Genomic DNA, 27,455 nt, shown 5'->3' with positions numbered 1-27,455 from the left:
AAGCCAGACAAACCAAAACATTTAGAGATTCTGCTAATGCTACGAAGATGAAAGGAATCCCCAAATAAAAAGGAGTCAGAGACATATTTAGCAGAGCCTCATTCCTAAACAGCCAATTGGATGTAGGCAGGAAGGTCTCCACGCACGTCTCAGAAGTTGTTTTCCCTTATAAAGTAATGGCTTGTAATGTTATGAGTAAAGAGGTTACTTTATTCCCAGTTTTCTGTAGCAGCTGGGATAAGACTGCAACTTCTGCCCTCCTTTACCATAAAAATATGGCATCTCTGAAATGGTGCGTGGCCTCTGAGCTGTCGTTCTTCAGGCCAGCTGAAGCCTGTGTCCTAGGCATGGTGGCTATTACAGCTCCTGCTGCCGTGGAGTCCCAAGCACATTTTCTGTCCATACAACAATCTGCACAAGTTACTGAAAACCAAAGAACGTGGCTTAAGGAACATGTAGCCAAGAGTTTCCACTGATATCTTGAAAGATGCTTGAAGTCAATAAGGAAGTTCCCATGGTGCATCGGAGCTTTGCTATTATCACTATAAAGAGAGCAAGGAAAAGGGTATGAAAGAAAGAGGCAAAATTACTTTCTTAGTTTATTTTCCTCTCTCTGATCATACTCTGGACATGCTCCTGTGATGGAGCCTGCATGGACAAACAGAATTTCTCAGGGAAAGCCATAAAACCCATCATTTTTGCCTATGGATACAATGAAAGAACTAGAACCTCAGGGTATAGACACACTGGGCAAATTGTTCTGTGGCAGTTTCTATAAAATTGAGTGGGATAAGTGCTGAAAGATAGGCAACAGAGAGTGGTGATGGAAGTGGCCTCCAGAAGGGAAGATAAACTACTTTCAGGAATGGTGTTGTGTTCTTTTTCTTGCCAAAAATTATATATATATTTGGGCTAAGCTGGTACATGTCCATACAGGAAGGTTCAGAGGTTTGATCCCCAGCATTTAGGCTTGGTTCTCAGAAGACTTGTTCTGTTCAGTTCTCTTTAAGTTCTTATTCATGTCTCATGCCAAGTACATTCTGCCTTTTCCCCCCTGCCCCTCTGGTGATGACCTAGGTTGCTGAGAAGAAAGGTGTAAACTACTAATGTCATTTTTTCCCATGTGTTTTTGTCTGTAGTGATATCTGTGTGATCATAACTAGAGCATGGAATCGCTAAAAAGAAAAGAAATACTTATATACTATGAGGTCCCTTGAGCTGGACTGACCTAACTTCCTGGCATAGTTCGCCTGTTTACTTGCCTTCCTTCCTGTCCCAGGACCTTCCATAACGCAACACCCCAGAGAGGAGCTGCCTGCTGAGCGCTGGCTCTCCATTGTGTGCTGGAGGCATGGTTGTGCAGCATCTCTATATTTTTGCTGTGCTGTTCCTGTGTATCCATCACTAAATCTCAGTCAGTCTCTGGGCTACTTCTCCCTTCTAGTCTGCATAGCCCTGTCTCTAACAAATATCCTTCATATGATAGGTTCCTCCAAACAACAGGTGTTTCCTCTTTATCACTGTATCAACAACTACCTGCTCTGAATGAGACTCTGTGTCAGCCGTTTCTTTTTCATGAGCACCCTGAAACCTGGGATTCCCACCTCTTTGGTGCCCATGACAAGCAAGGTTATGTGTGATCCCCACCCAAATAACTATTCCTCATAGCAGCCAAGGGGCTGCTGCTGCCATCATCGCCACCACCAGTAATTGTGGTACACACCAGGCTGAGTTTACAGGAACTGTGATGAAGCTTAACAGAGACACAAAGGTGTCTGTGGTATCTTCCCGGCCACTGACTCCTATAATATTCACAGAAGCCTCTTGTAGAAAACTGTTGCCTGTATTTCTAGCTATGCTGAGGTGCAGTGTGAATGGTGTACCAGTTCTACTGAAGGGTTGTTTACTTGGCTCTGCAATCTCATATGTGCTTTATCCACTAAAGCATCATCACCAGTAAGCTTTCTGGGGAGCTTGAACCTCTTCTCATTAAGGTGAGGAGTTTGGATTCTTTTGGTTCTTTGTCCCAGTCTTGGTACTTCCAAGGAGAAGTAGTAGATGATGCTTCTGAAAACCCTGGATTATGTTTCCTCCAATCCAGGAAGTAGATGATGTTTGTATCAAAATCAGACATGATACTGCGGTGCAGGGTTCTGCTGTGTGAAATTCTCCTTCCCCTTGACCTGAGTTCCCTGATCTAATACCACACGTTCTATGTGAGGTACATAATTTTTCTCAGCTGTGTTTTTGAGTGTTGTTTGAAAACAAAGAATTTGGTTTTGGCTGTCCTTTGAGTGTCAGTTGGAGAGACACAAAAAAGGATTTCTTTATATCCCCTGTTGTAGGTTGCTTACCTTGGTGGTTTCTTTCCTTTTTTTTTTACGTATCTCTTATCTTTTGCCCTGATGCTGGAAGTGAAATAATAAATAGCTTTTGCATGGCTGATGTTCCAATACTTGTTAGCTTCTGTTTCTAACCCTCAAAGGCAGTTACATTCCTTAAGAGTTCCTTTCCTTAAAAGTTAAATTCCTGTTGGTCTTCAGTCCATAATTCTGCCTATCTGCTATCTCTACTCATGGCCTAATCCTTATAATCTCTACATCAGAAAAACTCCCACTGTGTTTGTATGGCAGATTTTATTGCATTAAGACTATTAAGTTAGGCAGCAAACACTCTGTAAGCAAACACATGATGCTCCTCCCCATTGTAACAAGACTCACAAAGCAAGAATCTTGCTTGGATTCTCACATCTTTCTTGGCTTGTGTGTGTAGAGCAGTTTTGAATTTGTAATGGTTTAGTATCGGAGTTTAGAGATGGTGACTTCTGGTCTTTAGTACAAACTTAATGACAAAATATTGTCAGCTATGCAAGGGCTGCTTTGCTAGAATCAGCCTGTCCAGAGAACAGCTGGCTACAGCTGTAGCAATCCAGTCCTGTGCTGAAAATAACTTGTACAGTGAGAACCCTTGCTTTATTCGATAAAAATATGTTCAATGGAAAAGCTAGATGGGGGTTATAAAATTTTAACAACTTTATTATGAACAATTTGAGAAGAGTTTACAACAGTCCAGACTTGTGGCCATCAGTGGAGTAGTGCTGGGGTGAAGCTGGCCCACAGGTCCTAGGGTTTTGAAGATAAACTGATAGAGAAACAGAATGGATTCTAACCCATCACAATCCAGAGGGGATCATAACAATCTTTTAATGGAACGTTTTCACAGCCTTCGAAGACTTCACTGTGAACCCTATACAACAGCAGGTATTTTTTTCACTACCCTTAAGCCTATGGGCAGTATTTAGCATGAAAGCAAAATGCTGAGCTTTTAAAGATACTTTGTAGCAAATTTCAGCAGCTGTTTATCTTGCCAGAAATATTCTCATTGTTTTTGTCAAAATCTTTAACAAAAGTAAAGTATTTCTTCAAAAATGCCTTCCCTGTTATAAATGACCACTTTTCCAATTTCTCATTTTGCCTCTCGGATGTTACTATGGAGGCCTGGACCTCTCTTGTTTGCACACATGCTCCTCCTGCCAGAGGGTGTCTATTGTTGGCACACTCTGTCTCTCTGTATTTCAGTAACTCTCCTGAAGTTTTAAAGTGTTTATCTTACACAGACGAAAATCTCCTCCTGTTTCATGAGCTCTGCACTGGAATGCAGTGGAAGAGACCCAGGGCCTGTGGCCACCCAGATTAGAGGTTTTTGTAATAAGGTCCCTATATGGTTTTCTTAGAGACTTCAGCTCTGTCTCTGGCTGTCTCTGCTCCTTGTTTGGGAGGCTGGTGGGAGGAGAAGAGCTGAAGGGGCTATATAACCTCAGAGCTTTCAGATACAGAGTGCACCATCCCAAAGCAGCTATCCCCAGCCAAGCACTGTCAGGGTAAGTGGCACTGGACCAATAGCATGATTTACAGATTGCTGGAGGACTTCAATTAAGTAATGTCAAATGGAAGTTATTCAGGAGGATGTACTGCTGTGCTGTAGTTTACTTAAGCAAACTTACTTATTAGAATTGAATTGATAAAATGCTTGTAATATCTATACTGAGTTGTCTTTGTTTTATAGCGCTTCTGAAAGGGAAATAAAAGTTCTACCTGATGATTTTGTTGATTCCACCAGCATTCCAGCAATAGCATAAAGATACAGTCTGTGTAACGTTATGGCTGGAATTATAGCTATATTCATGTTTAAATGAACCTGTGTGACCCTGTGGTGTTAGTTTTGCACAGAACAGTGTTTCTGAAAGGGTAAATTTGCCCTCTGCGTAGTAGGGTTTCTCAGCAGATTTGCTTCAATGCAGTTAACTCAGTGTAAGGTGACGTGAGTGTTTTGGGGAATATGACTGTAAGAAGAGCTGGAAGTATGCAAAATAGCAATATCTAATAGGATACAGTGAGGATGCATGTGTATTTGTCCTTGTCTCTATGTATATGAAATTACTGTTCTGTAAAATGCCAAACATTTCATTAAGGAACAGGCTACACACATTATTTCTTGTGGGGCTGGAGTTCTCTTAGTAGCTTTTTGTGGAGATTGGTGAGGTGATTGTTTATCTTTAGATATAAAGCAGGTAGAAGAAAGAGGCTAAATACTATATTAATTACTTTGGAGAAAAATTTCCTTTCTTCCACAGTGCTGAGTGACATTTGCTGCTGTAAGATATTACTACTGCATGCCATGGCAATCCTGAGCTGTAACTCACTGGCTGGCAGCAGAGCGCCCTGTCTGACATAATTCAGCTCTGATTTTTCAACTTTTTGTGCTTTATTACTAAATATGGTTTTCATTTAGAGTCCACTAAGCTCAGAAATGTAGCCTCTCCTGCCCCTTTCTTTCCCCTCCCCCAAGTGATTTTTGGCATTGCATTAGCTGCATGGGTTTGAGAAAACCCCCTGACCTCCAACTCTGTTCCAAAAACAGCCGGTTGAAAAGCCTATTTCCTAATTAGGAAATGGTTTGTCCAAACCAGTCTGTTCATTCACGTTAGATAACAATTGTACTCCATTCAGTAAATGTTTAAATATAAAGAGCCTGTTTTCCCAGGGGTTTAATAAGTACAAAAATTGCAACCTACTTTCCTTTCCCAATAATAATGGTAAAATATCTGGAGTACTTCAAGTTAGGATTTCCCTATCCTTGTCTTCTCCTGGGAGCTATGCCCAAGCAGCCTGCAGGAGCGGGGCTGCAGCCGTGTCTCGTGGCTGCCTGGCTGGGGAGAGATGAAGGATCTCAAATGAAGGATTTGTGAGAACTGTCCGTGCTTGTTCCATCCAATGTAGAGGCTAAACAGATTGTGGGCTGCCTTGCTTCTCGGCCATGGCTCTTGCTGACCCCATTCCCTCTTTGTCCTGCGCTTCCAGTATTCCCATGGCAGAAGGTTTCAGAGACTGTGTGTGGAGCCATCTGGTCTGTGGATGACAGCTGTCTGCTTTAGCTGTTAACACACTGCAATTTGTTGAAATCTTTATGGAAGCCCAGACTCAGAGCTAGCCAAGTGATTCCCTACCACACTATAAATTGCAGGCAAATAGTTCTTGAGTCCTGGTGTTCAGTGCTTGTTTCTGTAATTGACTTTAATACAAAGCCTTCAAAGCATTTTTATTACCCATATTATCTTCCTCTTGCCAGAGGAAGAAAACAGTTTCTTTTTACTGAGACAAGGAGCCAACATAAATTACTCTGTCACTCTACAAATGCGCTTTATTAGCTGCTTTGAAATGATAATAGACCGTACACTATGGCCTGTTTTTTAAAAAACGTACTGTCCCCTACTTAATTTTAAAGGCAGGTTATTTTTTCTGAGCGACTAGGGGAAGGCTGGAAAAGGTTTTTTTTTTTAATTGTTTTTGCTTTTTAGTTGGGAACATTTGATGTCTTTTAAAAGGTTAAATGTAAACTTAATTTACCCTCTTGACCCAGTAGGTTAATATCTGCATCAGGAAAACACCCCTGATACATGCCTAGCATTTAATGTGTTTAGTCTTTGGGAAGCCCAAGATTGGATGGGGAAGACTGAAGTACTCTTACCTTTGACAGCTTTATACATGTGTCAGGATTTTTCCAGGATGATAGAAAAGTGGGGGAAGTTGTGCTGAATCTGATGCAAAGGGATCATTGTTTTTGCAGCTGTCACTCCAGCATTCTCTTTTTATCTCCCACCCACCCCCAGCCATGGATTTCTGCGACCAAATTTAGATAAATATTTGCTGCTCCCTGATCTGTCTGCCCATGCTGCAGGACTAGAAGTCTCCTCTGGAATCCCCTGGATAATCTGTAGTGCATACAGCCCTCCAGCAGACATGGTCAAAACCTCTCGTACTTTCAAAAGGAAGCCTGTTCCCTCATATGGCCCTGCAGGCCTTGTGATTTCCAAACTGGTGCCATACCTCTCTTTGCTGGTCTTGGTTCCTTTCATACAGCCATCTCTGTCTTCAAGGGTGGGTCTGCTGCCTGAGTATGGGGTTTTTTTAAAATTCTTTCCTGCTATTTTCATAGGGCTGTTTTCTGTCTGGAGGGCCTGAGGACATTGACATAGAAGATGTGCGAGGAAGAGGACAGCACTGCCCTTGTTTGTGACAACGGGTCAGGGCTCTGTAAAGCCGGCTTTGCTGGGGACGATGCTCCACGAGCAGTTTTCCCGTCCATTGTGGGTCGTCCCAGGCACCAGGTGATGAACTGCTTTGGTTGTTCCATACTGGGCTTGTAGAAGGCTTTGCTGCCCCGTCCCCAGCCCTCCATCCCAGAGCCACCTTTTCCTGTGTTTGGGACTAGCCCAGCCCTGGGTGATCTGTGTAACACGGTATTTCCAGGCAAAATTACTCCAGCAGTGCACTCACCTGAATCAAAGCAGGTCTCTTGCCTTGTGAGAGGAGTCCTTCTAAAAGTTTTCACTCCCTTATATGCCCTCTTCTACCTGTCCCTTAATTTTGGATTACCCAGAGAACTTGGTGAGTAAAGCTAGTTTAAAAAAAAAAAACACAAAAGCCCAACACAAAATTTCCAGATATTTCTGAGTGCCCTAAAAGCTGATAATAGGTGACGTGTGGAAAACTAAAGGAGGAAAGAAAAGTTTTCAGTCAGCTTCCTATTAACCTTCCTGGCTTTATTCATTTAGTTGTATCACAAATGGACATCTGTCTAGGTTTGAGTTTGTTTAGCTTCAAGGTTTACGTTAGAGTATGTGATGCATTCCAGTTCATTTTAATAGTTTGCAAATACATATATTATCTGAGCTATTACATGTAGAGAGTTTTTGAGCCAGATCATTGTTAGTGTGAACTAGAGCAGCTTGGCTAGGCCATGACAAACTAATCCTCCTAATTAGTAGATCCACCCAATTGCTTCTATGCTATCTAAGCACCTGGTGAAATGAGAAGAGGTAAACTGGTTGTAAGATGCAGCACTTTATATACCCATCAACAAACATTTTAAACTCTTCAGGGCAGAAGAAACCTATGCCTAATTGAGGCCTCTGGGCATTAACATAATTTAAAAAAAAATGCAAATGCCAGCTTCTGCAGATAGTGTGAACAGTATTAATTGCTCAAAAGCAAGCCATGCAGTCACAATAGAAACAAATACAGCAGATTTCTAGAACCTTTCTTTTTAGATCATGTATCACGGATAGCATTAGTGCCCTAAAGGAAGGATCATCCCATCATAAATTCCAAATCCAGCTTGCCTGTTTCTAAGACAGGGCAGTTTGAGATGCCAGAGTTTGGAATGTGTAATGACTAAATTCTGATGACAGTATTATGCACTCAAAACATCCTACTGTATTTTTTTTTCCAGTATTTCTAACTTTAACATAGAGATTACTGTATATCCAGAGTAATTTCCAGCTTCTGGTCCATGGACCATTTCTACAGGATCCATGAAAATATCTATAAAGAAGCCAGTACCAGTAGATTTAAATTGTCTGTCTCTAATGGCAATATTATAATGTTCAAAAAGAAGATTAAAAAATGTTGAAATTTAAGCTTTGGGAAATGTAAAGTGTGTATTGCTCTGTCTTGACCCTTAGATGGCACAACTATCACTTTCTGCTTTTACTTCACTTTATTATAGTTCAGCAGACAGTTCATCCCTAAATAATAACAAACGTTAAAACAACCCTATTTTTCCACTTTATCTTGATGAATTTAACATTGTACCTGTGCTGTTTACTCAAACTGTAGTGGAAACATGAACTCCAGAGGTTTAAGTGAACTAAACATTTAATTTTGGAAATTAAAGAGCAATGAGTAATTCTCCATTCATTAGTATTCGTATTTTGTAACTAGTAACACTAGCAACTAGATTTATTTCACAGCTAATGTTCTAACTACTTTGTGACACCTCTCCTTGAGAGGCTAACTCCATTTGTGTTATTTTATAGGGAGTGATGGTTGGTATGGGTCAAAAAGACAGCTACGTAGGTGATGAGGCTCAAAGCAAGAGAGGAATCCTGACCTTGAAATACCCCATAGAACATGGCATCATTACAAACTGGGATGACATGGAGAAGGTATTTCATTTTTGAAAGGTTAATGTATATCACTGGTAAACAGAAATACTTGATCCAAATGTTTACAGAATACCCACTAAATTTTAGATGAAAACGTCATGCTGTCAAGTATGGTTTAACAAGAAGGTTGTTAACAACAAAAGTTAACTTGCATCTAAAGCTGAAGTATCAGCACTAGGAGATATTGAAATATTTATTGGGAGTTCTTTTACTCCAGTATGATCTATACATCTTTGCTAATTACTGGAGGGGGAATAAAGAAAAAAAAAAAAAAAAAGGAAAGAAAAGGAATATCCTCAATTTGCTAGTCAGGAAATGGAATTTAAGAAGGCATCTGTTTCTGCAAAAATGCAAAGCGTGTATGTAATTCTGATGTGAAGGCCATTGGTTACACACATACTTTTTAATGCTTGAAAGATTAGCAATGTGACAGTGCAATGCATCCATTTCAGAGCCAGTGTTTGGTTATGAAAGACTTCCAGGACTATTTTTACAGTTGTAGTCTGTACGGTTGATATAATTTCTAAGACAGCAAAACCTTTCAGATGCCTAACCTATCAACCAGTCTCTAATCACCACCAGCTTGAAAACAAACTCACAAAAAACTTTTTGGCCTTTAGAAAGTCTCTGGTGGTTTTACTTCTTATTGGTGTATTACCCTCCTCATTGCAGTCCACATGGCCTCAGATTTTTATAGCTGGTAGGAATTAGCCATAAGGAGGCAGTAAGCACAAGTTGACTTTCAGCCTCACAAACCTTTTGCTGTCATTTCTTTTTACGAATTCTTGGGCTGGCACCTACAAACCAAAATATGAAACTGTCTTCAAGAGACCTGTTACCTATTGAGCTCTACCGCATGGTTCTGCATATGTTCTAGAGTTGTTCTGGAACTGTTTAACTTTCAATCATTATTGAAATAGTGTTGCTGGAACCAGGTCTGTCCTGCTCTGTCTCTTCTACTGTAAGATTAACATACTTCTTTTCATTAATTTACGTGTTCTTAAAAGAACTCATCTCTTACTAGCAGTATAAGCTGTTTTCTTTCTACAATTACTTTGCTAATCTCTATGAAGGAAGTAAGAACAACTGCATGAGAATTATTCCTTTGGCTTCTCCCGTTGTCCTTAGATCTGGCATCACTCTTTCTATAATGAGCTCCGTGTTGCACCTGAAGAACATCCGACTCTGCTGACTGAAGCACCACTGAATCCCAAAGCCAATAGGGAGAAAATGACCCAGGTAAGCCCGCACTGAAGTTATGGAATAATTCCAACTTTGTGACTTCCACAGGACGTGAATTTCATCTTTTCAGTTAGTCATGCCAGCTTGACTGACCAGTAGTCTCTCTCTCTTTGTTATGGAAGATGGAAAGTGCATAGTGACACCTGTCATATTTGCATATTATTACATTTGCTTTAGAAAGTCAGGGTATCAGTTTTCAATGTGAGAACTTCAGTCTGTCCAAGCTTAATGTCATCTTAAACTTTTTTTATGCCCAGCCTATTACAAAATTATGTTTAATATGTGTGTGTGTCTATGTTCATATGTTATAGATATAGGCTAGATACAGATATTTTTGGATTTAGATTTTGGTTTTTCCTTCCTTGTTGTTACTAACCATCAAGAAATATGAAAGTCTTGTCTTCTCCCTCCCTTTCAATATATTGCTTCAACTGAGCTAAAACCTCTACTGTTAAGGCAATAATTTTAATTGCATTTCAGATTATGTTCGAGACTTTCAATGTGCCAGCCATGTATGTAGCTATTCAAGCTGTTCTGTCCCTCTATGCTTCTGGACGTACCACAGGTAGGCCTCTGGGGAAGGTGGCACAGGCATCTGAAATATTTAAGCGTGTTGGTGTGCACTTTGGAATGAATTGTGTGTTATCCTCTCGAAGGGATTGTGCTTGACTCTGGGGATGGTGTTACCCACAATGTGCCAATTTATGAAGGCTACGCCTTGCCGCACGCCATCATGCGCCTGGACCTGGCTGGCCGTGACCTTACAGACTACCTCATGAAAATCCTGACAGAACGTGGCTACTCCTTTGTGACCACCGGTAAGGACATGCTGCTGACTGAGGAGGAGAGTTGTTTAATGTGCAACGTTTCTAGTGACCTTAGAAGGTCTCTAGAAGTTGTTCTGCAGTTGATTAGACACAAGAAGGAATCCAACAGGAAAGTCCCCTGAGAGACTAGCAGAGTGCTTGTTTAAAAAATAGGGGAAGGGGTGTTGGAGAATGAAAGGGAACAACCTGTCAACATGTCTGAGTCCTTCCTGAATGCTATTCTAAAGATTGAATCCTCTTGATAGCGGAGCGTGAAATTGTCCGTGACATCAAGGAGAAGCTGTGTTACGTGGCCCTGGACTTTGAAAATGAGATGGCCACTGCTGCCTCTTCCTCCTCTCTGGAAAAAAGCTATGAGCTTCCTGATGGTCAGGTGATAACCATCGGAAACGAACGCTTCCGCTGCCCAGAGACCCTCTTCCAGCCATCTTTCATTGGTAGGTTGAATGATTGTACTGCCTTGGTAAAATGCACGTAAAGATCAAGTCCCTGTTTTCTATTAATTGTGTCCCATTGCTAGCTCACTTAAACATATACACGAGTTTGTCCTAGCACCCATTATAAAATAATCTTTTAGAACAGCACTATTAATATAGTGAGAGAAACTTCATGCCAAACAATGAGGCAAAATGCTTTCCCAAAATAAACCCTGAATGTTTATTCCTGGCTTCTGGCATGGGGCCCATGCCATTTTGTAAGTTGTGCAGTTGGCTACTACGAGAAGCATGGCTGTAAAGCCACTTTTCTAAATAGTGTGAGGATTGTAGTTTGAATGTGCTTGCAGGGAGCACTACTTTTATTTTTCCAAAAGACTGCTCCAAATCCTGAATCCATGGTTCATCACCTTTGCAGAGCAAAGCCAACAAAATGCCATGCTAATCAACTGCCATGAAGGCGCAGACTTGCAATGAAGTCGCACAGAAATACAATGTCAGTTCTGCCAAGCGGCAGAATTTCAGCTCAGAAGTAGATAAAGTAGTTGCATACTTAGAGGTATTAGGATATATTTTGACTGCTCTGTCTCTGAGCTGGCTCAATTTAAAAAAAATTAAAAAAAAAAAAAGAAAAGAAAAAAGAAAACAAATGATTCCAAGACCATATAAGGAATTCTTAGGACATTTGAGATTGCCTGCAAAAGCCTAGTGGAAACTTTACTATTCCACTCCCCCAGCATTCTTTTTAAGGAGGAGCTGTGTACATAAGGGAGAGAGGAGGGCTGTGCACCAAGGAACTCCTTAGCAAATAATTGAGGCAGCTGCAGAATTACTTCCCAGACTTCCACAACTCTGAAGACTGATGTCTTCCAATGAGACACTAAAGTTCATGTTGTCAGTTCTGTGTTAACAATTCTCTGTATGAAGTTGGTTCCTCAGTGTTCCTCTGTAACTTCCCCAGGCATGGAGTCTGCTGGCATTCATGAAACCACTTACAACAGCATCATGAAGTGTGACATAGACATCAGAAAGGACCTTTATGCCAACAATGTGCTGTCTGGAGGCACTACAATGTACCCGGGTATTGCAGACAGGATGCAGAAGGAAATAACTGCTCTGGCTCCCAGCACTATGAAGATCAAGGTATGGTGCAATTATTAATGGACTCTTTGAGTTGGCTTGTACAAAGTCCTCAAGAAGCTAGTGAAACATAGCAACACTTTACAAAGTAAATGCTTTATACATATTTTGAATCATGTCTGTACCTCCTAGCAAATAATCGCCACCTGGTAGCTCTGTTGCTGGAAGGAGAAAGCCTCTCCTCTCATTTCCTTGTGCATGGTGAATTCTGCAAACTGCCTTAATACAGGCAAAGAAGAATAGTGTGGACCCAGAAGCGTAAATCTTCCACTGGGTCTATACGTGAGCTTCGTCAGCCTTTTTTGGCTGATGGTGACAGGAGAGAGGAAATGCTGGTTTTGTCCTTGGCCTACAAGTGCAGAAAAGAAAGAGTATCTGACAAGCCAATCTTCCTTCTGCTGCTTCAAATCTTCCATTACTTGCTTTGCAAACATTTTATTAGCTGTACCAATAAGAGTACTCCACTCATGTTTCCAAGCCCTCCTGGGCTATCATTATATGTTTCCAGAACAGTTATCTCCCCTTTTCTCATACGCAGTCACGAATACACAAATGCACTACTCTTACTGGGCAGACTGACTCAGTCAGAGAAATTGAGGATTTAGGCTCAGACTCAAATAACAGCTTTTAAACTTTACTGCTTGCAGCAATTGCTAACTGTAATGCTAGGGATGACACTAGCACATACAGTGCTTTTATTAATATCAAATATCACTGCTTTAATATTTTTGTATAACAAATATATTTTATTCACAGCTGTATTTAATGCTTTCATTTCTTAAACAGATCATTGCTCCTCCTGAACGTAAGTACTCCGTCTGGATTGGAGGCTCTATTCTTGCCTCTCTGTCTACTTTCCAGCAGATGTGGATCAGCAAACAGGAATATGATGAAGCTGGCCCATCCATTGTTCACCGCAAATGCTTTTAAATTGCTTTATCTTTATATGTCGCCCTAATGTATTACTGTGAATGTATTCAGGAAAATACATTCTTATAACTTCATTCCATAAATCCTTCATTGTAATGACTCTCATTAATTGGATACTATGTATTTTTTTGGAATAAATTTTAAATATGCTATGAAATTGCTGCTTCTATTAAAAAAAAAAACAACCCACAACCCACGCATTTGTGGAGGTACACTTTAGCTGGTTTGAAGCTCCATCTTGTGACGTGAATTTGTTACTACACTATACTGGCCTTAATAGAAAGAGTAGTACCTTTTGCTCAATGTTACCAATGCTAGAAAATGCTCAGCTATCAGGCTGCACGTTGTCAAAATTTAGCCTCAGTAAATATTTCAGTCTGCAAACAGAACCAGTCTTGATTTTTTTTTTTTATGGGCAGTACCAAAGGAGCATAGCATCTGTTCGATACCAGGATGAGCATGTGCACTCTGCTTTGCATCTGCTCTATCCAGAAATATTATCTACGCAGAAATATTATCTATCCACATCACTTCTTAATTCACAGCTGTCATGCTGGAAAAGTGAATTTTTTACAGTGGGCAGCCCAGAGGTGTACGATGCATACTACAACAATTCTGTGTGCTTTCTTTAAAGAAATGAAACCTGTTCCTTTTGAACACATGACTTTCCTATCACATGCCCTCAGGATGAGTGCAGCCTATTACTTTATGTTGTGATTTCTGGTAAGGTCTAAAGGGTAATTAAGCTGGCTTAATATACTTTGTTTTATTTTTTTTTTTGGGGGGGGGGATTAATATAATCAAAGTAGATAAAATAATTTAGACACTTTTTCTGTGATTTTTTCTGATTCTGTTTATAATCTTAAATACATAAAAACTGATATCCAACTAGAAGTATATGCATAGAAGATGATGCCAGTAATACTGTCTAAAAAGTATATATATAAAATAAAGAATTCACTGAGACAGACCTGGAAAAGGTCAGTTCTAAGGAACTTGCTGCAATCTGTATTCATCAGAGTTCAGGATAAAGGATGCTATTTATTTTTGTTACCTAGTTTCCTGTCTAAATTCAATGGTTTACCTCACTTACCTGTTACTCGTTATCTTTCAAACTGCAAGCTTTTTTCAACAGCACATGTTATTTACCATGTCTGTGTAACCCCTGGGTTCCAGATCTTATCCAGCTTCTAACTGTTAGAATATGTTCCAGACTTTATTGTACTAACCTTGTTATTTAAAGTATAGGTCAACTAGGTTCTTGGAACAGACACTAAATAAAGTCTTGTAAGAGCAAATAACTTTGTATGGTTCTTCCTTTTAACTCTATCTAGATCTTTTTATCTAACTCTAGATAGATCCAGGGAAACCCTTTCAGGATAAGAACTTGATTTCAAGTAAAATTTTCTCCTACAGGGGACTTGCTTTCTCCAAGACACTCTCATGCATCTCTGCTATGCCAAGATGTGATGAGGGTCAGCTCTCAGGTAAAGGACTTGTGTTTTCCTAAGTGTTTTCTGCATAATGACTTAACCGAAACTTGAGCTATACAAGGATGGAATGGGGAATAAAAAAAATCACCCAAACTGATGTATTTACCTCTACTGTATCTAACGTAAATTCACTGAAGCAGTGAAGAGATGTACATAGCTGGAAGTCACAAAAGACAACCACTGTTAAAAATTTCTAGTTCTCAGAAAACAATTAGTACCAACAAGTGACAAAAGAAATATTACTTATTTCAACACAGTTACTGTTGTTTGAAGTTCATTTTATTGTTGTGTTTTACAGGTGAGATTTGTTTACAGATTCAGGGGTAATGCCACTGAACTCCATCTTGACAGAGCAACAAAGTAACTCCAAAACAAGCTAGAGCAATAAATATCAAACCATTCAATCTAAAATGTATAAATATAAAAGTCATTTCTGAAAATGTAGGAAAAACAGGAATCCATTTTTCTGTTTTGGCCATTTGTATATTAACATCGCTATCGTCCATCCGTATCACCTCAGATCCAGCACTATTATCTTTATGTCTTTCCCGACCACGTGGCTACATGGCTGCAGGAGAAGTCAACCCATTATTCACAGAAATCAGTTTCAGTAAAATAGCATATGAGGGCTATTGTTTCCTTCTGTTTTTCTGAGCCTGCTTAACAGGTGCGTGGAGGACAGCAGCAAGGAAAAGCAAGGAAAACGTCAACTTGTTCTCTTCCTGCAGTAGCTTCAGATACATCTGCCTACATGGATTTTTAAAGCATTTAGGACTACACTGTGTCTTTAGACACAGTCATGACTAAGTAACAGCTTGGTTTGGGTCTGTAGAGAAGAGGTTTTTACCAGAAACCGGACAGATGCAGAATAGAATTGTTCTAGTCAGGTTTCATGAAGCTTCCTGTATTATCACTCCTGGTATTTTTCCTGTGGCTGTGATCTTACATTTTTGTTGGAAGATCAATGTGTTTTGGGGATTGTACTTGAAAGGATATTTGTGTTTGATATGTGATGCCAGCAGTCTCTCTAATGATTATAACTGAGCTCATGTGGCCAGTAACAACTTCATTCATGAACTAAATCTGTAAAGGACCACTGAAAAGAGCCTATCTGGAACAAACGTCTTAAAATTTTTCAGAATTGGACTACCTTCTCATTATCCCTACTGTCAATGATAAAAGAACAAAACAATAAAGAAACACAACCTCTCCTTCTTTTGAGGAATAATACTGACATTCTGAGAGTCCTACAACAAAGAAGTAACTTCCAGTGTCTTTCAGTATTACTTCTTTTCATTCAATCATTTTATTTTGAGCTATATGAGATGCTCTGCATTTGACATGAGCCTCATTTTTAAAAAATCTTAATTATTCAAAAGTAAAGATTGTTGCCTTCCAGAAAACAGTGACATTTCTGAGAATTCTGACTGACTATATTGTTTAGCCACATGTATAGCATACTATGCTATTAAAACCATCAAAAGATATGGAAGTTACTGAGAAAGACTTGTGAGAAGCTGGGGGAAAATGAGGGGCAATGAAGGAAATGGGGCTTAATCTACTCATATCTGCACTTTTTAACAGCTGGGATGTTCTGTTGGGACACCAGTGTTGGGAAAATTAACCAACTGCTTTGTTTAAAAACTGAAGAGCTCAGGAACAGCTCCCACTTGAAACTATGGCTTTTGCTTCTGAAAGCAGCTAAGAGGGGTGACTGATGTTAACTGCCTCTGGTTAGCCACCATTTGAATGGCAGTGTGGAACACTGACTTCATGGCTGCTATTGACTGCTTAAGTAGACTCCTGACGTCTGCCTTGGTCAGTGAAGGAAGGGTAATGAATTATTAGAATGGGGAGGGGAAGTATAAAGAAACCTAAACTGAAGCACATATAATTTTTGCTTGCAGCAGAACCATGGGCAAGAATTCGAATATTCAAAACCATGTTGGATTATATACTTACATTAAACAACCTAGGCTCCTTTGTATGTGGATGGAATCCCTTCTTTTTACAAGCAGAAACTTCTAGCATGCCAGCATTAGTAAGTCTGAAGATGCCAGTGCTGAAAAGCAAAAGACAAAACTGCTGTTACATACTGCTCCCATAATACAAGTCCAAGGTTTCACATACAAATTGCTTAGCTAACAGAAGGACACAGGATCATGCTCAGTAACCTCTGATACACAGGAGCTAAGGCTGGATTGAATTCTTAAAGATATTTGAAAACAAGGGGAGCTGTATTGCTGTAAAGAAAGAGATGATGAGGGGAAGAGGAGAAAAAAAAACCACAGTACTGCTGCTATTCCCATTACGCAGGTTAGCCTACCAAGGGCGGAGGCGAGTTCATACAGGAACAGATACAAAACAGAAACTTAGGTGTTCTGATTGCATTTCATTCACTGAACTCTAGAGGGGCAACTTAAAAGAGAACAAACTTTAGGCTAGCTGTGTAAACGACTCTTGAGAGTACACATCCTCCCCACTCTTTCAGGTAATCAAGTAGTACAAAGCAAAGCACTACAAAAATGCATTGCTGCATACGTATGACCTAACACTTTGAGTAATGAATAAAAAAGTTAGAAAACCCACTCTTCTGTAAAGAACATTAATATCTAATAACTACTAGACAGCACCTGATTAATAGATGTTACCGATAGGAGTAACAGGTTAGAGTTGGTTACGGGGTATCAGCACAAACTACGAAAGAAGTTGGCAAGACCAGAGATTTGAAAAGGTACACAGATGTTGTGCTCTGGGTTACAAAGCCTAGTGCTTGTGCACTTGCGGCTCAGGCTGTATTTACAGCTCTGCTAGCTGAATGGCCCGTATATAGGAAGTTAAGCAACCAGAATGGGATTCATAGAAGTCATCTACAGGGGCAGAAGGCCAGAAAGACAGGCTAAAGAAACGCACAATCTAAACAACAGAGTTAGTCCTGGGCCTTGAAACTCCAAGCACACCAAAGCAGAATCACGAAATTGTTGAGGTTGGAAGAAACCTCTGAAGATTGTCTAGTCCAGCCTCCCTGCTCCAGCAGAATCACCTTGAGCAGGTTGCCCAGGACCATGTCCAGTCAGGTTTTGAATGTCTCCAAGGATGTAGACATCACACCCTCTCTGGGCAACTTGTTCCATTATATATCTTCATGTTAATTATTATGCAGTTCCAGGTTTTTCCAGATACTTACTGTTTGTATTTTATGAAGTACAAAACCAGGACCTTATTACTGAATAAAAGTAATTTTCATATTGCCCTAGAGAAATACGTCTAACCCTTCCACTTTCTTTAACAGACAGAATGAAGATATGTCTGTGGTAGGACACCGGCAATGAGGTCTCCAGAAGAACAGCTCCTGTCGTTACTACTCAGTTGAGCAGAGTATAAAAAAATAAATAAAATTTAAACCCTGGGGCTGGGAGGGAGGAGGAGAGAGAAGTCAGAAACAATACTGTGCATATAGACTGACTGGAATGTAAGTCTAAACAACTTAAAGAAAACAAACTCACAATACAATATTCCTGCCCTTCATTCCAGCTGACCTGCTGTTTGCATTTGATCAAATTTATAGATAAGGAGCAGGGGAGAATATCTAAATATTACTTAGAAAAATCAGAACTCACTCATTATGCTTTGGTGAACAAACAATTGCAATGGCCTCTGGCAACATTAGCTGATAAGAACAATGAGTATGAAGATCAACACTGGATAAGAACGCAGTTTGTGTTGGATGTGTCTACAAAAAGAAAGGGAAAACTCAACATCATGAAATATTTCTTACAAATCAAGGTCAACATACATTCAAGAAGGAACAATAATTTGTAACAAGTGAAAGCGTCAGTACTTTCCCAGGTTGGTTTCTTAAATTCCTATTAAGCAGATTCTACATTGTTAGGGTGGCTTTTCAGTACGAAGTTTATGGAAGCACATTCACAACCAGATGCACAAGCAATTTTCCAATCATGGAGGGAAATAGGTGGAATGAAGAAGCACAAGACAGAGGGAAATTACTTGATTGTCCAAAATCCCTAAGAGTGAAATTAATATAGAGTTTAAAAAACACAATACCTCCCCCCAAATTTTGAATATAGCAGAAAAATAAATGGCATTAGAAAGTAATAAAATACCCCTAAAACAACATAACAAAAGTGCATGTCAAAAGCAGGCCCATAGTGTCAACAGGATGCCTCAACTTTGTTAAGAAATACTCATCTGTGAAGAACGTCAGTGCTCATTTACATTACTACAATTAGAATTGAGCAAATTAATTTGGATTATTCCAGCTATTTCTTTAGTTTGTTATTTCCAAGGTTTCTTTTACGTAGTATGCAGAGCTGATATAGAAAAGCCAGAATCTGTGAGTCATACGTACATGGATCCAACCCAAAGTGAGGAGATCATACTGATCCTGAATACCAAATAATTCTTCCACATTCTCCATGTCGCAGTAGTCTGGTCCTGAAGCTTGCTTTGGCACTATTACATGGGTAATAGTAAATTCATTATGTGTCTGCAAAACAAACATTGACTTAGAGTGGAACAAATGAACTAATGAATAAATGCTGAATCAGAACCTGAAAGACGTCAGCCCATCAATCAGCTAAAACAGAGCAGTATAGCTCCACGGATTCCAGTGCAGCTACACTGACTTACTGCATCTGAAAATACGCCTTAGCATTTTATCATGAAAACATATAGGGAATTATTAGTAACAACACAAGATTGTTGGATGGACGTGTTCACAGCGACCAGTGTGAAAAGGATGTCCGTTAAAAAATGTAAAACATGAAAGAAAGAGGTTTGAGAATACTATAATTATTTTCTGTGAAACTTGGAACATCACTACCCTTGCTATTCTTTCTCTTCACACAATTCAAATACACTTGGACATCATCTTTAAAAGTCTTTGTATGCCATCATCAGCCATGACATCTTTCCCTGCTCTGAAACGACGTTAAGTGTTATCTAGGTCAAAGGAAAAAGCATCCTGAAAATCAGACCTTCTACAGCTTGATGGGGGAATTTTCTTCCTTTTTTGTTGTGCCATTATGAATTTGATGACTCCAGTAGATTCTAACAGTCTTTATATTTCATTGTCCTGCAACTAAACCTCACTTACCTTAGATGAAAGTCAGAGAAAGTACTCGAAAAAGCCTGTATTGTAGAGCATGCTGAAAAACTTGCTACATTTTATAATGACAGCAGTGTACTTTGGTCAGATGTTTCCCCAATAAGGCAAGCCCACACTGCTGAAGTGACCACTCAGGTTATAATATGAAGTTAATGACATCAAAGACTAATCATTTAGATCTGCTTTTGCTCTGAAATTGATATATTACAGGCAAGTACAGCACTATCAATTATGTCTTTCTCCATACAAATGTGAGGGTTAAACTGTACCAGTTTTCCACAGAGAATTCCACATGTCTCTATTCCTCTTACAGTATTGGCCTCTGCTAGCACCAGAAATTTGTGACAGAGATCCCTTGGCAAAATCACACCTCTGAGTGCTTCGGCCAGTTGAGCTAACAAACAAACAAACAAAAAAAAGGGGAAAGAGATTAAAAGGCATTTGCAGTTTACACAGTGACATTCACTAGAATAGGGAAACGTACACAGTTACAGGAAATTATTAAAAGTGAAAGAATTATGTTTACCACATCACAGATTTCTAATGAGAATAAATCTAAAGCACAAGCACTTCACCCTAAATTGAGGTCACCAGCCCATAAAATACGCTCACTGGCCTGCACCTCAGGTGACAGTGAGCTGATACCCTTTCCCAGGCCAGGGCTTTCCAGGGTGAACTACTGCAGGTTCTGCTTCTGTTCCCTTGAAGTCCATGACAAGATTCAGACACTGAGGCTTAGTCTCTAGATCCATCTATTGGTACTCAACTGGAAAATGTGAAACTGTGCAACTAATCTCCTTTCTTAAAATGAAGAAACTATATGGAACTGTTGTGTGTACATCAACCTGTTCATGCTTATTTCACTACGGACATCCTCACAGCAAACAAATACATATGCATATGCAATATGTGGACTGCTATAAGCAGAAAAGAGGCAGATAAAATAAAAAAGTAAAAAAAAAACCCATAAATCTCTGCACTTACTCTGAACAGCACTTAAAGTAGCTGCTGGCTTTAAGACCCGATTTACTGGAGGCGAATGTCCAGTGCAGCCAGATGTGTCACTCCTCTCTTTTTTCTCAAGCAGTGCAGTAGACAAGGAACTGTTCTCTGGTACAGAAATACAAGATAGCATACTTCCATCTATCTGTTCAGACAAAACCATGCTCTCTTTGATTTTCTGATCTCGAGCTAGTTCTTGCTTCTTAAGTTGATCCTCAAAGAATTGAAACTGTTCTGATTCAAGCTGCTGTTGCCGCATATGTGCGATTCGTTTCTTCTCTGCCTCTATTAGCTTTTGATGCTCTAGTTTCTTCAGAACTTCAGTTTTATATTTGTTCTGAAACATATGCAAAATAGCGACATTCTCAGAACACTAAAAAAAGCTACAAAAAAAAAATGAAAGGAAAGAAACAGTCTAGTTGTTTAATAAACTAATCAAATCCTGTCATTAAAAAATAAATCTTTTGGAACATGTTTGGTGAACTAGCAAATACAACTATATCCCCAAAAGTAGTACGATATGGAAGGAAATACAGTAAGTAAGGAGTTCTAACACTAAGCTTCCAATCTGCATACCTGTAGTGCTTTGTGTTCTTCAGTAGTGATAGCACTTGCTTCATTTACCTGTTATAATAAAGCCATTTAAAAAAAGACTTTTCAAAATAGTGATGGTAAAGAGGCTAGACACAAGCGTAAGCCCTTACAATTTTCAATGCAACAAGAGATCCACGAGCACATGGGTTTTCTGGGTAGATTTCATAATACATTTTGTTATCTGATTTTGTTGCTTGTTGCTGTTGTTTAGATAGGATCGTCAACTTTCTCCTGCTACTTTCTTTCCTCAGCTTTCCCTGGATTGCTTAACCTGGCTTTGGTGCATAACCTCCCCCTGCCTCAGACACATTAGGTGCCTTCTCCTCTCTGGTCTATTCTCCCTCGCCCCCAAGCCACCTGCTGTTCCACAAACTACAAGGGAAGCTTCAGGTTTCAACAGCCTGTCCTCCTCCCTCTTAAGGGAGAGCATCAAGCATCTCCAGGAGCAAATGAAAAAACCAGCCCAAAGTAATTTCTTAAATGTCATGAACAAAATGGAGCAGGAAAGAACACCTCAAACCAATTGGTGACAGAAATATGGCATGTGGGATCTGGGGTTTTCTGTTTTTTCTTCCTTTTTTTTTTTTCCTTCTTAATTCTCTATGTCCATTTCAAGGGAAGGAAAGAAAAAGATGCTTTTTCTCAGACGCTCTTTCCAAGACAAGTTTTTAAAACCGCAGGTCCTGTTTTCAGTGACTTCAATACACAAGATGGAGGTATTTAAAGTTACTTAAAGACTCAAACAGGATCAATTCAAACTTGAGCTTGTTAAGAGCCAAGAGACCTTTTCCACATACTCATATATGAGTGTATCAACAATATCCTCTTCATAAAACAGAATCAGGGTGTGCCAAAGACCTCTTCAGATATTTGTAGACTGTTATTAAGTAAATATCACAGCACATTTATTTCCAAGCACACACTTGCATTACTTATTTTCAAATGACCAACCAATTAGATTCTGAGAAGTGAAGAATCATTCTAAAGCAGCCTGTGAAATGATTAGGTTCTTGTAGAACTGGCATTTTACCGCTTCGTTTTTAAGAAGTTTTATATGACAGAAAAATATTCATACCAACAATGATTTAATAACCATATAAAACTTACTTCATTTTGCATGTATTCTTGATATTCCAAGTTATATTTTTTTAAAAGATCTCTTTTCAATTCATCTGTCCTTGGAAATGCAACCTCCTTCAATTTCTTTAGGGTGGGGAAGAAAGGTAGATAAATTTATTTTTCACTTTTTAAAAGAACTACCTGGAAAAGAAACTCAGATGTAATACAGATTTTAAAAAGATACAAAAATAAAACCAAAAAATACTGCTCTTCTTCCGGGAAAGAAAAGAAGAAATACACACTAAATCATCAGATTATAAAGCTTCTATAGTACACCAGTTTCAATAAAGCTGTATTAATTTCTGTCAGTGAAAGGTGTGACAAGACCACTTCTTATCTCAAGGAAAGATTAGTCCTTTTTTCTAGCAATCCGTTATCTCTGTTCGGTTTAATACGTGTGTGATGACTAGCAATGTTGTAGGTGTAATTTACAAAAAAAAAGCTAAGTTGAAATTTCAGTGTTTCAGGTAGCATTGTCACATTTTTCTCTGGGACTCCCTGGACAGAAATATGACTCAATATGCCCATTTCTAGGTGGGGGATTATGGAAAAAAGTTTATTTGGAGGGATAGCTACACATGTACTTCCTCTGACAGCCCTGGCAGATAAAACAATTTTGTTTTGTAAAACAAAAACAATGCCCAGTGTTTTCTACTGATGCAGATGCTACTACAAAATAATTTAGAGGCTGTAGGCAAGGGAGGGAAAGAGACCATGTGCTTAATCTTACTGAGTGCCATAGGAGGGAACATGTTAGATGCCCTTCCTCAGCAGGGATGCTTTGCTAGATTGTGAGCCACAGTCAAAATCCGGCATGAAGCATTTTGGCCTTGAATATAACATTATTCATCTCTAACAGTAGAGAAACCATGCAAATATGGCAGCACAACGCAAAAGAGATACTTATGCTTCTCATTGGGCAATTCCAGATGTTTTAAGCTTAGTATAAGGCTGTATTTGAAATTTCTCTTTTAGAGAGAAAAAAAAAAAAAGAAAGAAAAAAGAAAAAATGTGAAACTAATTTGTATACAAGTGGAGGAAAAAATCTGGTAAAAAAACAAGTAAATACATATTTAGTAATAAAGAAAGCAAAAATATACTTTGATTATTTAACAGGGTAAAAAAATACTGCACAGACAGCAGTAATGCCACACATCTCTCTTCCCCTGTGTTTGCAGTAGTCAGTTTGAACCAATAGCCATTCACATAATCGAGATGAGAATCAAACTCTAAGTACTGTTAAATTAGTGTATTTTTAATATGTAAACTTTCAGAAATAGATGTACCTGGGTTTCCAAAAATCTACCAACTTACTCAGAGACTGTTCTTGTTCACCTTTTAGAATGATAATTTCATTTCCAGTAATGACCAAATGATGAAACCAAAATAAAACATGAATGACTATTGTAGAAATATATCAGAAATTCAAGTTGTGGAGGCTGCCGTGGGCTATGTGTGCACTGGGGGAAAAGGAGTCCTGGGAAAGAAGGGATAGGTTCTGGGAGAAACATTTCTTAAAGGCCAGGAAATCGTAACCCTACCTTAATAATATCTTGTTTTTCTGGTACTGCACATTGGTGATAGTCTCGGTGACTGGGCAGCTTTTCTACAAACAACCTAGAAAATTAAACATGCTTGTGTTCACCTCAGTAGCCACAGGAATACCCACAATAGCTTTTATGTTGGCAGAAAAATCAGTTTCACATAACTGTTAAACACTGAATTCCAGATGACTTGGAGCAGGTTTCTATACTTTTGTTTAAACTAACACTTAAATTCTTGTACAGACTTGTATGAGACACATAGAGTAACGACAGGAGATAATTTTCTACATCTGAATATGTTTTGATTTTCATTAGTATTGGGTTGGGTTAAAAAAAAAAGGACTAACTAGCAGCCAGCACCTAAAAATAGCCCTCAAAAGCACCCTCCAGCCTAGCCAGTGTTAATAAATCCTATTTCTGTCTTTATCTGTCCTTAGGTGAAATGCTGAATCTTAAATAGGAAGTCCAGAATGCAGCACTGACTACCATTAAAGCAGTTATTTTTATCAGACCAAGCTGCACAGCTAACTGCAGTATTATTAACCTACCCAGACATCTAAATTATGGCAACACTCAGCTGCAAAGAATTTGGAATACAAAGCTGCTATCATTCTTTCAGCAATTTGTATAATGTTCACCTCCAGACACTCTTTTTGTAGTGATACATACATTTAAAATTAAGTAGAATAAGGAAGATTTGGTCTAGTTTTCAGAGTATGAGGAAAATAAGGGGGGAGGAAGGAGGTCTCCTGTTACAAAAATTTTAAAATATGCATTTAAAAAAACAACTTTCACAAGTAAGAAAACAAACCAATCAATCCTACAGCAAAACTAGCTAGTTAAAAAGTTTAAATCTTCCACTGATATGTTTTTCAGCTGGCTATTTTGAAAGTTCTAAAGAAAGCTGTCTGGATTTATTTTATTTGGCTGGGTAGAACAATCATACAATGAACATATATTGTGGATTTTGCATTTATTCCTGTAAGAAGCAATAAATTATACTTGATTCTTTTGGGGAAGGAAAGTAAAAAGAGGCAAAAAGCCATTTTTTCATGTTTTTTTTAAGTGCTGTGCATAAGATCAGCAGAAGCTTATAGGAGATCACTATTAAAGGCTCAGAAATCTTATCTCAACATTGCTTTTTAAGCCATGCACTGTATTTAACCAACATGCTGACAGATAAAGAATAATCTTTGGGAAACTGTGCTCGTAGTATAGCCTGGTACAGTAAACTTAAACCTCTGTATATTAGGTTAGTTCACACCTGGCAGTTATTAGATGGAAAGGACTACTATACTAACAGTTGAGATGAAATTACAACAAAGCCTGTGGTTAAAGATCTCCAAAGAACAAAGCTATTCTGCAAGAACACACTAAACTTTTTTTCTCCTGACCTAAAGGGGTGCCCTGTTTTCACTGCAACACTTCAGTTTACTCAGAATTATAAGCTGTAATGACTACAAATGGTTTCTTACGTTATGAACTTATTATAAAAAACAAAAGCGTTCTCCAGGTTTCCCTCCTCCATGTATACTGATGCCATTCGCTCCATCTCTACTCCAGATCTGAAGTAACGACGCGGAGTGATATCTTCATTGATTGTGATATTGCTGCCAAGTTTGCTTAAGGCACGTACTCTCTCTTCTGGGGTCACAGAGATGTCTGTATGGTCAGGAATAGCTACTAGCTTTTTCTGAAAAAGAACAGCAAGATTAGCAGAGAGAACCAGATGTTATGTTTCACTTTCAGTAAGTGATCTCATTCAAGAAACTCAAGGGAAGTCTTCATTTTTTTCTCAAAATAGGCATTGGTTTCCCCACTGCTAGCCATGGTTGAAACAGTCAGACATGTTTCTCAGTTGCAAATAAATTGTGATTGCAATTACAAATAAAAAGTGATCTTATAACCCTCCCCAAATCTTCAAACAAAAAAAAAATCCCAGAAAAAAAAATTAAGATAAAATTAAGTAAACCCCTGTAGAAATTATCAAAGGCAACACAACATGTACCCTCTTTAGGATCTCCCACACATGAAATTCTACAAGCTTCCACCTTAAGTTAGTGAAATAATTTGGTGGGGGGCCTGGATACTCCTATTACATGATGTATACAGTATGACTTCTGGGTATAGTTCAGCTAGCAAAGAGAAATAAGTTCCCCTGGTCAGTTAACTGTTCACTTCAAATGTTCATTTCCAGTTTCAAAGGAAGCAGCTAAAGCCTAAGAAGTTAGAAGGAACTCTACTGAAGAAGCAGCATAGCTACTTATAACCGTTACCTTCCTGTTAAGTGGCTACATAATTGGCTACAGCATGTTGTTTCCTCTTACTTTGATGAAAATTTTTACTCTTTGTATTCAAAATGTTCACTTCAACTTCTTAAAAACCTGATCGCTGAAACAAGCTACAAGCCCTTAAACGACATATGTAAAAATAAAATAAATTCCAACAAAACTATTGGGCAGAACATGGAAGGAACTGGCAGCATGCAGGAAGAGACCCTTGTAGCTGACAGCCGACACAGCTAAACGGCTCTCTTGAATTGTTTCCTATTTGAAAGAAAGGGTGCTCAGCCATTAAAGCATTTCTTTGTAATACATACCAACGAGCTGACAGTGAATGGTTGTTCCATGTTGTTGTCTGTCTGCAGACCAAGGAGATCACTCTTTTCCTCCAAAGTCTCCATCTGACTGCAAAGGGCAGTATCAATCAGACACTCAGTATTTGCAGCCAGCTGTCTCAGGGTTTATTAGCTCAAGGAAAACTTGAACATAGATCTGTTGGCCACGGTCATACGCTGGAAAAATATGACAAGTCATTCAGATTAGAAATACATTCAAATGTCACGTAAATTTGCATGCCTGCACCCACTCATTACTTCGGTATGACAGTACTTACATATTTAATAATAATCTAAAATTTACCAGGCATCTAGAATTTAAAATGGAAATGCATGGGGGCTTATAGGACAGTTGTGGACTAGCTGACCTGTTCTAATGTTATTACAGTGGATTAGAACACAATATAACAAATTATTTTTACAATTTTTACAGCAACTTCAAAAAAGCCCAACTTTCAAACATTAAGTGAAAAACTCAGAAGTTCAAAGACTAATCACAGAGTCTGTGTTTCCTTAAGCATATGTTTTGACAAACATATTTATAAACAGTGTGAATCTGGCATCTTTTTTCCTGCTAAGCGTATAATTAAAACTTAGCACATAAACACATAGCAGCAATATGAAGCAGAGAAAATATCTCAAGCACCACATGTTCCATCTGCACAGCTTGCTGACTTCGACAACATGCAAAATACAACGAACCCTGATGAGTCAATTGATGGTAATTGCTCCTTGCACAGCTCTGAACAAGTAAAGAAAAATATTTAGACATGTTATGATCATCAGCAAAAAAAACCCCCAACAAACCCCTGAAAGGGAAATGAATTATATAAATTACCCTGGAAATATGAAAATGAAGCTCCTAATGTGTTTTTTTAC

At 38.8% G+C, this 27,455-nt stretch overlaps 2 protein-coding genes across 3 annotated transcripts; one reads left to right on the top strand and one right to left on the bottom strand.

The window, feature by feature from the left end:
- Nucleotides 1-3,830: 3,830 nt before the first annotated feature.
- ACTA2 (actin alpha 2, smooth muscle) lies at nt 3,831-14,380 on the top strand. Of its 2 annotated transcripts, XM_068397887.1 has the most exons (9): nt 3,831-3,880; nt 6,496-6,667; nt 8,378-8,506; nt 9,635-9,745; nt 10,229-10,313; nt 10,405-10,566; nt 10,821-11,012; nt 11,971-12,152; nt 12,936-14,380. In XM_068397887.1, exons 2-9 carry the CDS (start codon nt 6,539-6,541, stop codon nt 13,077-13,079), a joined length of 1,134 nt encoding a protein of 377 aa, XP_068253988.1. In that variant the 5' UTR covers nt 3,831-3,880; nt 6,496-6,538; the 3' UTR covers nt 13,080-14,380. The 2 variants fall into 2 exon arrangements, with proteins under 2 accessions (XP_068253988.1, XP_068253989.1); XM_068397888.1 differs by lacking the exon at nt 8,378-8,506.
- Nucleotides 14,381-15,083: 703 nt separating this feature from the next.
- Nucleotides 15,084-26,642, bottom strand: STAMBPL1 (STAM binding protein like 1). Its single transcript, XM_068399328.1, has 10 exons — nt 26,559-26,642; nt 25,435-25,652; nt 23,957-24,032; nt 22,404-22,499; nt 20,685-21,039; nt 19,970-20,094; nt 18,942-19,079; nt 18,193-18,305; nt 16,535-16,634; nt 15,084-15,140 (listed from the first exon to the last, which is right to left on the bottom strand). The coding sequence occupies exons 1-10, from the start codon at nt 26,640-26,642 to the stop codon at nt 15,084-15,086; spliced, it is 1,362 nt and encodes a 453-aa protein (XP_068255429.1).
- Nucleotides 26,643-27,455: the final 813 nt, after the last annotated feature.

Source organism: Nyctibius grandis, chromosome 4, assembly GCF_013368605.1.
Source record: "Nyctibius grandis isolate bNycGra1 chromosome 4, bNycGra1.pri, whole genome shotgun sequence".
In the NCBI taxonomy this organism is placed as follows: Eukaryota; Metazoa; Chordata; class Aves; order Nyctibiiformes; family Nyctibiidae; genus Nyctibius; species Nyctibius grandis.
Note: the sequence above shows the minus strand (reverse complement) of the source record. Positions and strands in the feature narration are given on the sequence as shown.

What these genes read in the sequence shown, in the direction of transcription:
- STAMBPL1 (XM_068399328.1), bottom strand. Translation starts at nt 26,642, where the DNA reads ATGGAGACTTTGGAGGAAAAGAGTGATCTCCTTGGTCTGCAGACAGAC. An exon ending in CATTCACTGTCAGCTCGTTG is followed by an intron (nt 25,653 to 26,558) that starts GTATGTATTACA and finishes GTTCTTTTTCAG; the next exon opens with AAAAAGCTAGTAGCTATTCC. An exon ending in AAAAACAAGATATTATTAAG is followed by an intron (nt 22,500 to 23,956) that starts GTAGGGTTACGA and finishes CCCACCCTAAAG; the next exon opens with AAATTGAAGGAGGTTGCATT.
- ACTA2 (XM_068397887.1), top strand. Translation starts at nt 6,539, where the DNA reads ATGTGCGAGGAAGAGGACAGCACTGCCCTTGTTTGTGACAACGGGTCA. An exon ending in TGGGTCGTCCCAGGCACCAG is followed by an intron (nt 6,668 to 8,377) that starts GTGATGAACTGC and finishes GTTATTTTATAG; the next exon opens with GGAGTGATGGTTGGTATGGG. An exon ending in CCAGCACTATGAAGATCAAG is followed by an intron (nt 12,153 to 12,935) that starts GTATGGTGCAAT and finishes TTTCTTAAACAG; the next exon opens with ATCATTGCTCCTCCTGAACG.